The sequence below is a fragment of the Monodelphis domestica genome, chromosome 4 (genome assembly GCF_027887165.1).
Source record: "Monodelphis domestica isolate mMonDom1 chromosome 4, mMonDom1.pri, whole genome shotgun sequence".
Lineage (NCBI taxonomy): Eukaryota > Metazoa > Chordata > Mammalia > Didelphimorphia > Didelphidae > Monodelphis > Monodelphis domestica.
Window position 1 is genome coordinate 291,275,691 of NC_077230.1, and position 12,797 is coordinate 291,288,487.

At 39.4% G+C, this 12,797-nt stretch overlaps 1 protein-coding gene across 1 annotated transcript in view; it reads right to left on the bottom strand.

Annotated features, from left to right (window-relative positions):
• ZDHHC20 (zinc finger DHHC-type palmitoyltransferase 20) overlaps nucleotides 1–12,274 on the bottom strand; it is an 84,916-nt gene extending 72,642 nt beyond the window's left edge. The window contains exon 1 of the mRNA XM_016421849.2: nucleotides 11,064–12,274. Within this exon, the coding sequence (XP_016277335.1) occupies nucleotides 11,064–11,550 (487 nt within the window). The 5' untranslated portion in view covers nucleotides 11,551–12,274. The remainder of the gene's footprint in view (nucleotides 1–11,063) is intronic.
• Nucleotides 12,275–12,797: the final 523 nt, after the last annotated feature.

The following is a 12,797-nucleotide window of genomic DNA, read 5'->3' on the forward strand; positions in this document are numbered from 1 at the left end:
CATCAGCCCCTCACTGTTATTCCTGTCTGAGACTCCTCAACCAGCATGCAACCGGGCATGGAGGTCTAATTTAGCACTGAACCCCTTTCCTTAATTAAAGATTGGTTTTTCTGCCTATTTAATAGTTCTGTGTTTCTTCCCAGTCAACACTTCTGAACTGCAATTGTACCTTCTGGATCAAGAGGCTCAACCCACTTAGCTTTGCAACTCACTGAATCTATAGGGGTCCATTCTAGACCACTTCATATCCCATCCACCTGGCCATCAGCACTGCTACTGCATTCACACCCTGCTTCTTCCCTCTTCCCTTGTTTTCTACTTCTTGAACTAGAACCTATGGTTCTACTTTTGATTTCTCTAACTTCCCATATCAGAGTAACCTTCCAAGCTACCATTGCCTAAAATGTATGTATCTTACCCATTTGATTGTAAATTTCTTGAAGACTAAGACTGTCTCACTTTTGTATTCATATTCCTCAGACTATAGTAAACTTGGAAAACAGTAAGCATTAAAAAAATTTTTAATTAATCATTATTCTTGAGAGAAATCACATGTAGAATTTTTGAAATACAAACTCAGAATACAGCAGAAATCTAGAAAAGTTTCTATTCTGAATAATTTCAAAGAGCTAAATGATGACAGTGCTTATATCCTGATTGGCCCTTTAATTCTGTTATTAGAGGATGCGTTTTAAAGGAAACCAAGGAAGATAAATTCTGTGCCTGGGTGTGGTTTTGGTAGGCTTCTCCTTTTTTTTTTTGATGGAGTTGGGGAGACAAGAGAGGCATTTGTTTTAGGACAGTAAAGGGAAAAAAGGAGAAATGAGGAAAAAAACTGGCTATTTTTCATAATTAGGGTGTGGCAAAAAGATTATACAAATATGGCAGTGGGGGAAGTCAAAGCAATCATCATGAACTTGGGTTATAAGTTTAAAAGTACATATTACATACAGAGCTTAATTAAGATAGAACCATGTTAAATAGGAAATAAGGGACAAAAAGAAGAATAAGTATTTAAAAGAGTGGGTATAATTGGGTAGGAAAAGTCACAAGCAAATTAATGGGGACCAAATTAATTATTTTTGCCTAAATCTATAATATGTCTGCATATACTTTGGAACTCCTGGCAATAGCGAGATGGTCCCAGAATTATATCTAATTATCATCACCATCTTCTGGGCAACTTCATTGCTATTCAGGTGAATCCAAAGCAGTTTTTCTTTTTATTCCAACTATTCTCAGAGCTGCCTACCTCCACATACAAATAAATACAAGTAATTCCTATCATTTGAATGGGTTGTTTCAAATGCTCATTTGAAAATTGGCTATTTAGAACCCAGAACTAATTAATGAGCTAATAAAAATTTAATAAGATCCTACTATGTGCTAGGCACTGATGACAAAAATACATAGAAATCTTTCCTTTCATCCTAAGGTACAGCAAAATAAGACCTCAAGCCCTATAATTTAGAGGTGTAGACAGTGATTCGGAGAAATATTGTTGCAAAAGATAGCAGGAACTAAAATAAATCCAAGTCATATATATATACAATTAGTCTTGTCACATTATGTTCCAGGCACAGAGTTAAAGGGATTGTGAACACAAATATAAGCCAAAAAGATGAGTGGGAGTTGGTGAATGTGAAAGGTAGCAAAATTCTAAGAAATGAAGCCTGGTAGGTAATAAAGAAATGGCTGGTCTGTGTACCCATCTTAAATGGAGGTTCTAGAAGGAGCCCTTCACCCAGGAATAAGAGAGAGGAACCCTAGGCTAGAGAGCACTTTCAAGGAATGAGTTTCAGGGCAAAAATGATCTTCCAAGATGAACAGGTATTTAGGGAATGATGGAAAAGTCCAGGACATCCTAGTGAGAAATTAAAGACAATAATTGGAACTCCAGTCTTTTATTCAACTCCTAGGTAATTCAACGTTGGTTCTCTTATACATTTGGAACGATATATAGGATCAGAATATCAGAGTTGGTCCAACCACTTTATATATATAGATGAGAAAAATAAAGCCCTAAGGCAAGGAGGCTTGGCCAAAGTTAAATAGGTATCAAGCACCAGAGTTAGAATTCAAACTTCAGTCCCATGATTCCAGACATAACACAATGCTGTAAAATATGCTTTCTTAAATGAGAACTGTATTTAACCATTACTGAGGTCTGAATAACTGATTTGAAGAAATCTTTTCCTACAAAGCTTCAGGCAACCACCAGATTGCATTACTATGGAGTGCTTCATTTTGTACTTTTATTTTCTGTTGATTAAACATAGTTGTCAATCTATCCATGGGCATATGCTGCATATTTCTGTAATCTTCACTTGGTGTTATTTATTTGCTTACAGGAATATTGCCTGGCACTAATTTTCTTAAACACTAAATTCTAACATGACTTGGAGCTGACATCCTTTAATCAAACCATCTTTCTTTACAATGATAGGCTAAAAACAGAGTGATAAAAACACTAAATTGGGAGTTAATAGCCCTGGATTTCCATTTCCAATCCACCACTTGGTAGCCTGCCACTAATTCATCGATCCCCACTAGCTATCATTCCATATGTCTTTACTCTTTTGCAGCCAAACCTCCTGAGAAGGCCGCCTATAACCACCATCTCCAGTTTATCTCCTCTATTTAACTCTCTACAATCTGCCTTCCAACCTTATTCCATCAAAACTACCAGGTTCGGGGCAGTTTAGAAGAGGGGTAGATTTGAGGGAAAAGATAACATAAAAAACACATGCCAAATCCAGACCACAGTCTACCCATGTGGGATTCACAGGAAAGGAAGAGATAGATTGGGCTTTTCCTCTGGGATGGTATCTGCTGCAGCCACAAGGTATCTAGGGATAAGAGGTGGAAAAATGTTCCTAAAGTCAATCTCAGGGCTGCTGCAGTGAGTTTAGAGTATAACTGCTCTAAAAGAGGCCACTGTTGGGCTGAGAAGGGAGAAGGAGATGGGAGTAAGAATGTACTCCATCATCATATGCCACAACTTGTTCCTCCATTCTGCAACTGATAAGAATTTCCAATTCTTTGCTTTCACAAAAAGTCTTTTTTCTTTTCTTTTGATAAATTTGGGATATAGACCTGGTAATAGTATTGCTAGGTCAAAGTGTATGCACAGTTTTATAGCCCTATGAGGATAGTTCTAACTTGTTCTCTGGAGTGGATGAACTGCCATTTCTTTTTTTTTTAATTTAATTTTTATTTATTTTTTAAACCCTTACCTTCTGTCTTGGAGCCAAGGCAGAAGAGTGGTAAGGGCTAGGCAATGGGGATCAAGTGACTTGCCCAGGGTCACACAGCTGGGAAGTGTCTGAGGTCAGATTTGAACCTAGGACCTCCATCTCTAGACCTGGCTCTCAATCCACTGAGCCACCCAGCTGCCCCCCCCTACCCCCCCACCCCCTCCCCCCCCAGTTGGGTTGTAACAACCTCAGTTGTTTTGATTTGCCTTTAATAGTGATTTTGAGATTCTTTTCATATGATTATATATAATGTTGATTTCTTCCCCCGCCCCCCAGAAAACTGCCTATTTATACCCTTTGACCATTTATCAATTGAGGAATGGCTATTATTTATCTGACAAATGAAGCCTTTATCAGAGAAACTTGCTGTAAAAATTTAACTTTTAAACAAAATGTGTAGTTTCCCTGATTATCCATTTTAATTAAGTCTGGTTTTTTTTTTTAGGTCTCTCTCTCTCTCTCTCTCTCTCTCTCTCTCTCTCTCTCTCTCTCACTCACTCTCTCCCTCCCTCCCTCTCTCTTCTCTTCTCTTTTTCTCTCTCTTTAAAGTTCAGCTGAAGCATATTAGGATCTGCTCCAGGCCTTTAATTTTAATTCTGTATGTGTCTTTTTGTTTCAAACGTGTCTCTTGTAAACATATCATTGGATTCTGGTTTCTAATCCATTCTGCTATCTGCTACTATTTTAATGTGTGTAAGCTTATTTCATTCACATTCAGAGTTAGAATGACTATGTATTTCCCTCTTGTTTTTTTCTTCTCTCCCCCTCCCTTCCTCCCTCTATCTCTGTCTCTCTCCTGTGTGTGTGTGTGTACATATATATATATATATAGTCTTAAATATAGTTTTCTCTCTTTGAATCAATTTTGATGAGTGAGGTTCATGCATTGCCTGCCATCAACCCTACCCCATTCTCTTCTCCACCATAAAAGCTCTTCTTGACATGCCTTTTATGTAATAAGATTTTCCTCATTCTATCTTTTCCTTTTTCTCCCATTGAATCCTTCTTTTCTCACCGTTTCATTTTTTTGGAGATCATTCCAATATAATCAACTTACGTCCATGTCCCTCTATGTAAACTCCTTTTAACTGCCCTAACAATGATACAATTCTTAGAAGTTACATTTATTATCTTCCAGTAATCACCTTCCATTAAAATTTTTAATATATCTACATCAACATTTTTCTTTCTGATGAGAATCAAATTCCCAAGTGCATTTCCCCTTTTAGGTTCTTCTACCATTTAAATGATGAAATTATCATTAAGGCAAGTCAAGAAATTATTAGCTCATCCGATTGTGGTAGAGAGGGATATTTCCAGCTGATACCTGTCAAATAGTAGAACAATATTTCTTAAACTCCTCCCCTATTCTCCCTTCCTGACCAGGTGGTCTACAGTGTTCTCTAAGGGAAAATATTGCTTCTGTTTCAGCCTCTTTTGATCTTCATCTATATGCTATCAAGGCTGCTTCAGTGCTTAAGAAGACCCAGCCCCTCTGGTGTAAGGGCTTGCCAAGCCTTTTCTGGACTGCTCATCCACCTCTGGTTTACATCATGTGCAGCAGCTATACCCTGGTAAACCACCTCAGCAGATAAGACTAAACCACACTGAGGGTAACTGAGAGGCCTTGAACCCATTAATGACAGGGAATTATCTGCCCCAAGCAGGTAAAGATTTCTTCCAGAGGAACGGGCTAATGAGAACATTTTGTTCTAACAGTTATAAAGGCAGCTAAAACTAGCACTCGACACCCTGAGCTTGGTCAGACACTGAAGATATCAGGGTCATTCACTGCATCTTGAATCATCACCAGTCAACATGACTTTTGTCCTGCCTCTGGACTTCAAGGCTGAGGACTTTGTGAAACTTTGTGGCACTTAAATCCAATTCATACACAAGTCAAGACATCATCCTGCCAAGATTAGAAGGCAAATAAACTAGGGGGAAAAAATCTTTATAGCAAGTGTCTCTGACAAAGGACTAATTTCTCAAATACAAAGAAAAGCTGAGTCAAAGTAATAAGGATATAAAGCATTCTCCAACTGACAAATGGTCAAAGGATATAAATAGGCAATTCTCAGATGAAAAAATTAAAACTATATTTAGTCACATGAAAAAATGCTCCAAATTATTATTAATCAAAGAAATGTAAATTAATCACACACCTCATCTATCTGACTGGCTTATATGACAAAAAAGGGAAATGATAAATGTTGGAAGGAGTGTAAAAAAATTGGGCCATTAATACGCTATTGATGGAGCTGTGAACTGATATAAACCTTCCTGAGAGCAATTTGGAACCATGCCCAAAGGCTATCAAACCACACATATCCTTTGACCCAGCAATACCACTACTAACAGCTCTGTATCCCAAAGAGATTTAATAAAGGGGGAAGGGGGGGGACGGACCTATATATACAAAAGTATTTGTAGCAGCTATTTTTGTGGTAGCAAAGAGCTGGAAACTGAAGAAATATCCATAAGTTGGGGAATGGCTGAATGAGTTGTGGTATATGAATGTAATGGGACTACTATGCCATAAGAAATGACAAACAAGGTAATAAAAAAAATCTGGAAAGCCTTATATGAAGTGATTCAAAGTGAAGTGAGCAAACCCAATGAGAATGTGGTACAGTAACAATAAATGTATGATGATTAATTGTGAATGATATAAAGATCTAGCATAGCTCCAAGAGATTCATGACAAGGATATCCACTGCCACAGATGGAACTGATGGAGTTTGACTGCAGATTAAAGCATACTATTCTCCACTTTATTTCCTCCATGAATATTTTTCTAATGTAAGCATTATCTGTCTTCTTTTACAACATAACAAATATGTAAATATGTATTATATAATACATGTACAACTTAGATCACAATACCTGCTGTCTTGGAAAGGAGTGGAAGAGAGGGAGAGAACATGGATTGCAAAATGTCAGAAAACATTGAAAATTATATTGGCATTTAATTGGGAAAATATTAAAGTTAACAAAATGGTTTTTTCCAATAACTATGTGAAATAAGAAGTGCAAATGTTAAATTATACCCATTTTTTAGACCCTAAAAATGAGGTTCAATGAAGTCAAGTGACTTGCCCAAAGTTATAAAACTAACAAGTGGAACTAGGATTCAAACTACAAAGACTACTGTCCAACACTATTAAATCAAGAGGCTAACTACTGCACCTGTGATTTCAGAAAGGTGCTATGAGGATCATATAAGATGACAGATAAGATATGGATTATAACACTGCAAATCTTAAGCGCTATTGAAATGCTAGCTAAGGTCTGAAAGGATGGCTTACAACACTGAGAAGGGACCTTTCAGGGGTCACACAGCATCCAGAACCCAGGTTTCCTGGCTTGAAGGCTGGTTCTCAATCCACTATATGATACTACCTATTATTGTATTAATCTGTCTACAAATGAACATAAAGTCTAGCTGGGCTTTAGTTTTCTCACCTATAAAGTGAAGGAGACGTACTAAATCATTTCCAGCTCCTTTCTAGCTAGCTCTAAAAAGTCTGTGATTTTACAACTGCCAAAGGAGCAGTACAGTCAAATAGGACATGATGTCAGAAGAGGGGGAGATCATGGAATCATAACTCTAGAATGGGAAGAGACCTCAAAGGTCGTCCTATCATGAGCCCCCTGAGAGCAGGGGCTCTTATTTTTCTATTTGCACAAAGTAAGCACTTAAAATAAAAGCTTCATTCATTCATTGAAGGCACCATAGAAAAGATGAAACTTTATCTAGGCTATGAAGGATAGGTAAAGTGGAAAAAGAACAAGGAAATGAGGGTGGGTGAGGAGAAAACATGAATAAATCCTTCAAAGGCAAGAATCTATAAACTGTACTTTGGGAGAGTGATTAAAACTAGTTTAAGTGGTGAGAAATAAGGCAAATTGTGAAAATAACATTCTAGATATAAACTAAGCTGCTTCAAAAAGAATATTAAATGCACAATTCGTGGAGTTGTGCAGTGATTCAACCATTTGAGAGCAATTTGTTATTATGCCCAAAGCGCTATAAAATTGTGCATGCTCTTTAATCCAGTACTACCACTACTAGGTCTGTATTCCAAAGAAATAAAAAGAAAAAAGAAAAAGGAGCTATTTGTGCCAAAGCATTTATAGCACCTCTTTTGGTGATGGCAAAGAACTGGAAATTAAGGGGATGTCCATCAACTGGAAAATGGCTGAACAAACTGTGGTAAAGGAATACTATTGTGCTCTAAGAATGATGAAGATTTCAGAAATCTGGAAAGATATGAAGTGAGCAGAACCAGAACATGGTATACAGAATCAGCAACAATGAACAACTGTAATGACTTAGCTGCTTCTCAGCAATACAATGATCCAAGTCAATCCTAAAGGGCTTATGATGAAAAATGCTATTCACTTTCAGAGAATGAACTGATAGAGCCTGAATGCAGGTCAAAATATACCATGTTTCACTTTATTTTCTTCAAGATTTAAAAAAATATTTGTCTTCTTCCATAACATGACAAATATGTTTTGAATGACAACACATATAAAACCAATATCAAATTGCTTGTGGTCACAGGAAGAGGGAGAGAATTTGGGGCTCAAAATGTTAGAAAATTCATGCCAAAAAATTGTTTTTATGTGTAATTGGGAAAGAAAATACTACCAAAAGAAAAAAATAAAATAAAGTCAGCATCTCTGATAAAAACATATGAAAAAATAAAGAGTATTAGATATTAAATTCAAACCATTATAAAACAATGTGAGAGGATAAACAAATTAAGTGCAGAAAAAAATTAAACAATTAAAAAAAAATAAACATGATGAATCCTGGCTTACTATATAACATCCATAGCTTTAAGATTTCCCTACTACCAATCAAAGTAGGAAGATTAGCATTCTAATTTCTAAGCCATGCCTATGTAATTAATATCAGTATTTAGCATAGAATCAGAAATGGCTTCAATACCTCAGTCACATAAGTTCACTTTAGGACCTCAAACAAAAATGTAAAACTCCTCTCCCAAATCTTACATCTTAGGGGTCCAAGAGGAACTGCTATTCTAAAGTGGTGGTTTACTTCTAAAAATCTGGAAAATTTCAATAACTTTTAGTGCTACTCCTTGTCATAGGTCTCAGTGTTGATGAAGAGTTTCTTTGAAGTACAGAGGAAAAGGGAGAAATCCAGGAGTCCAAAAACACATTACAGACAGTACCCTGATCATAAATACAGTTTAAAGTTAAACATTCAGGCTTTCTCTTTTTCTAATTAGTTCCTTAATGGATTAAATAGATCTTTTGGTCCCAATCAATCCCTAGTCTAGAGATACCTATTTCTTAACTAAATTTGTTTTATTCAGAGATCCTTTATAACTGTTCAAGTTTTCTCTTTCTGGAACAGCTGGCTCCCTCCCTTTTCCCCTATTCCTGCAGCATTGGAAATGGGATGCTGTTATAGCAGTAGTGGTCCTGCACAAGAGGGGGAAGGGAAAGGCTGTCACTTCCACTGCACAGAAGAAATGTGAAGAGAAAGTGATGTGTACCTGATGTTCTAAATTGGTCTCTCCAAAGGTGTTTGCACACAGATGGTCGGATTCTGCTAGTTAGGATTTAGGTTAAAATATTTATATTATAGGTACTCCAAAGAAAGCCCAACAAAAGCGTGGGGGAATGAAAATGAACAATCTGGAAGTTAGGAGGCCTAGTTTTCAGGATAGCTTTGACACAATTGTTAGAACCCCTCTAGACATCAAATGCCTCAGCTATAAAATTAGGCGACTGGGCAAAATGATCTCTAAGGTCCCTTTAAATGAGCATATGGCATAGCAAAGAGAACCCTGGATCTGGCATTAGAGGATGTGAGCTCAAATCTCAGTTCTGCCACTTAATAGCTATGTGACCTTGGGAAAATCACTTAATCTGTGAAATTATATGGTCAGACTATATCTAGTCCAGCGTTAAATCCATGATCCTATTATCCTATGACCTCTAACATCCTATAAATCTCAGTATGTTTAACCCATTAACACTGTGGAACAAATAGTACAATAAAAAATATTGTTAATTAGTATTGAAAGTACAAATAACTGTCCAATTTAGGAAGGATAATCTTTCAGAAGTTTTTTTGTAAGTTCATTGTTTGGAAGATGACATTTTCTCCTATACATCTCTGAAGGCCTTAAAGATAATAATTTTCAGTCAGCTGCTCTTTAACAGTGCCTTGCACACAGCATAAATATTTGTTGAGTAATGATAAATTCCCTCCAAGCTTATTAGAGCCAAATTAAAACTACTACCTTAAAAGTCTTAGAAATAATCCAGCCACACAAGATCTCTCTGAAAAAAGGAAATATAAACCGTGGACAGGACATGCTACCTCCCACCCATCAGAATGTATAAATAAAATATTTTATTTTATATGTTGTATTATGTTATATTACAATATAAACATCCAACAAACATAAGAGAGGTAGGGTTAGCTGGCATTTCTTAAACTTCTAAAGAGTTCTACAGAATAGTTACTGAATTCAAGCTTCAAGTAAATGTAGTTTGTAAGAAAAATCACATCTAGAAGCTCTTTTATTAACACCTTAAGCTGCCTTCCACAGAAGGAAAAGTGTATAAGCGTCACCTCCAATTTAGTTACCTAATACAAGATTTCCACCAAATCAAGAGTTCCTTTTCTTCGCATAACAAATCTGTCAATTTTTTTGCAAGTCATAACTACTTCCTACACAATCTCAAAAAAAAAAAAGCCAGTAGAGATTTTTTTTTTCCTTCAGAAATCTCCTATAAACAGTTCTCTAACCTAGGAAGAAAATAACATGACTCTTCACATGGGGGGGGAGGGTGTCAGTCCAACAAGCAAGCATTTAACTCTATGCCAGGCACTGTGCTAAGCACTGCGGTTTCAAAGGAGAGGGAAAAGGGGAGGAAGGGAGAGGGAGAGAATTTATTAACCACTTATGTACTTGTATAAGGGATTGTATAAGCACTGGGGATACAAAGAGAGAGGAATGGGGAATGGGAGAGGGAGGGGGAAGGGGCAGGAGAAGAGGGAGGAGAGAAAGAGATTTTTTATTAACTTACTATATGCCATACACTGTCACTGTGTAGAGGGATGGGGAAGCAAATCAAGAGGAAGAGGAGTTATTAAATCCTTGCAATGTGCCAGGCACTGGTGGTAAAACAAGGCAGTCTCTAGGTGCTTACACATTAACCGGAGGCAATAAAACAGAAAGGGGAGGGTGATGAGAGGGGAACTCGGAGAGGAGATGCGCTATACGAACCTTGGGCTCTAGAGGAGGACCCCACTAGTGTCATTTATTCATTCATTCTTTCATCCCTCCCTTCCCGCACAGATCCTCGGTGTCAGTATCCTAGCAGTAAAGCTCCAGCCAGCTAACCCGGACCAGCTCTGGGATGGAGCGGATTCGGTAAGAGGAACACAGTGATGAGGGTGATGCAGACTGTGATAATAATACCCATTCCCCATTACAAGCCCAAGGGAGAATCTCTTCCCCCACCGCCCTGCCCCCCTCCCCAGCGTTCCCGAGTCGGACATAAAAGGCTCGGAAGCAGCCCCTAGATTCCAGCCTAGGTGAGAAGACCAATCTCTAATTCCTGAAAGGTTCAGGCTAATGGGGGGGAGGGGAAAAGGGGTCCGGCTGAGTTTCTTCTTTCCTCGGGGGGGGGGGGGTCGTCTCCCTTACCATGCCTTCCTTCTCTTTCCTCCCCCCCTCCTCCTTCTCTTCCCCGGTCCCCTCCCGGTCTGTTCCCCCACACCACCCCCGGGGCCCGGACCCCGGTACTCACAGATGCAGAGCTCTACCACAAAGGTGTAGTAGGACCAGCCGATGACCACAGCGATGAAGATTACTGGCACCCAGGCCGCGGTCCTCTGGCAGCAGAGTAATACCCTCCCGGGCGTCATATTGGGCTGGAGGGGCAGGCAATCGTGGGGGTACCTCCAAATGCGAATCTGTAGCCGCCCAAACTGGGTAGCGTGCAGCTCCTTCTTGTCGAATGTCTCTTTTAGGTGCTGCTCCTCGAGGTCCTCCTGGTCTGCTGGGTACTCCTGGTACTCGATGAAGAGAGACCCTTCTCCTTTCTCTTCTTTTTCTTCCTCCTTCTTTATCCCCTCCTCCTTCTCCGCCTTCTTCCCCGCCTTCTTCTCCGCCTTCTTTTCTTCCTTTTCCTCTTCTTCCTTCTCCTCCTCCTCCTCTTCTTCCGTGGCTACCTTTGACGACAGCGTGGCCCTTCCTCGCACTGACCTCTTACCCCGCCCTCCCCCACCCCCCATTCCAGTCCTGGCGGCCGCAAGCTCCTGTGTGTCTGCGCGCCCGCAGCGCCGGCAGAGGGGGGTGGGGCTAGGGCCGAGGCTGGGCCCGGGTGGCCTCGGGTGGGAGGGGAGGGAGAGAGAAGGGTGGGGGAAGGGGAAAGGAAGGAAACGAAAAGGGGAGGGGCCCCGGACAGCGTGGGAGGGGCTTGAGGGGCGGGACTAGCGGAGAGCGCTGTGGTATTAGGGTGGCTGCCTCCGGGAGGAAACCCTACAGAGGAAGGACAACACGCTCTATCTGAATCCTTGAGAGACTCGCTCCGTACGGACTTTCGGTGGAATTCCTCTCCTTGGGCGCCCCAGTTTTCCAGTTCCTGGTTCAGTTGCCTTGCAAATAAGTGCTCAATGAAAGTTTGTTGAATTGAATTGGTGCTAATCTTTTAGGGACCCCCCACATACCCTATGATCTCTGAGAATCTTCACTTTAAACCACAAATACCTCCCGAGGAGGTAAATCTCATTTCATTCAATTGTTTTAAAAGACCTTTTTTCTTTGGAGTCGAAATCGGGACAGGAAGGATAGAAGAAAGTTGTGGATGGGATTTTTTGGGGGGGAAGGGCTATAAGAGATTTTAAACTCTTGTCAAATTGTAATTTAGAGGTGGAAACGTGGCTGGAATCTTGCAGGTTAGCCTTCATGGAAGGAGGACGAAATTTTTTTAGAGCTGGAAAGTCTTGAAGAATAGGCTGTTCCTGTTACCAAAACAGAAGTTTCTAGGGAACACTGAGATGACATCATAATACAATGACAGGGTAAAGGGATATTCCAAGCAGTATTGATGTAACACCACCTCCTGTGTGTGGGCCATTTATTTTTATTTAGCTTTTGCCTACTTTGTCACTTCTCTTCCCCGTATCCAAAATCTAAGTCTTCAGATCATTTCATGATACGTCTAAAACTTTTCTCAGTTCATAGCCTTATCTCTCATTGCTACTATTGCAGTGTCCTGGCCAGTCTTCTTTTTTCATCTCCCCTTTCGGTAATCCATTCTTCACACAGCTACCAAATTGTTATTTCAAAAATATATAGCTGGCAATGTTAGACACAACCCTCCATCTTCTTTAGTTCCCTATGGCCTCTAGGATAAAATACAAATTTTTCAATATGATATTTGAAGTCTTCTACAATTTGGGTCTCACCTACCTTCCCAGGCTTGTTTCATATTTCTACCCTTTCCATAATTTCTCTTCTAGTCAAACATCCTAGTAGC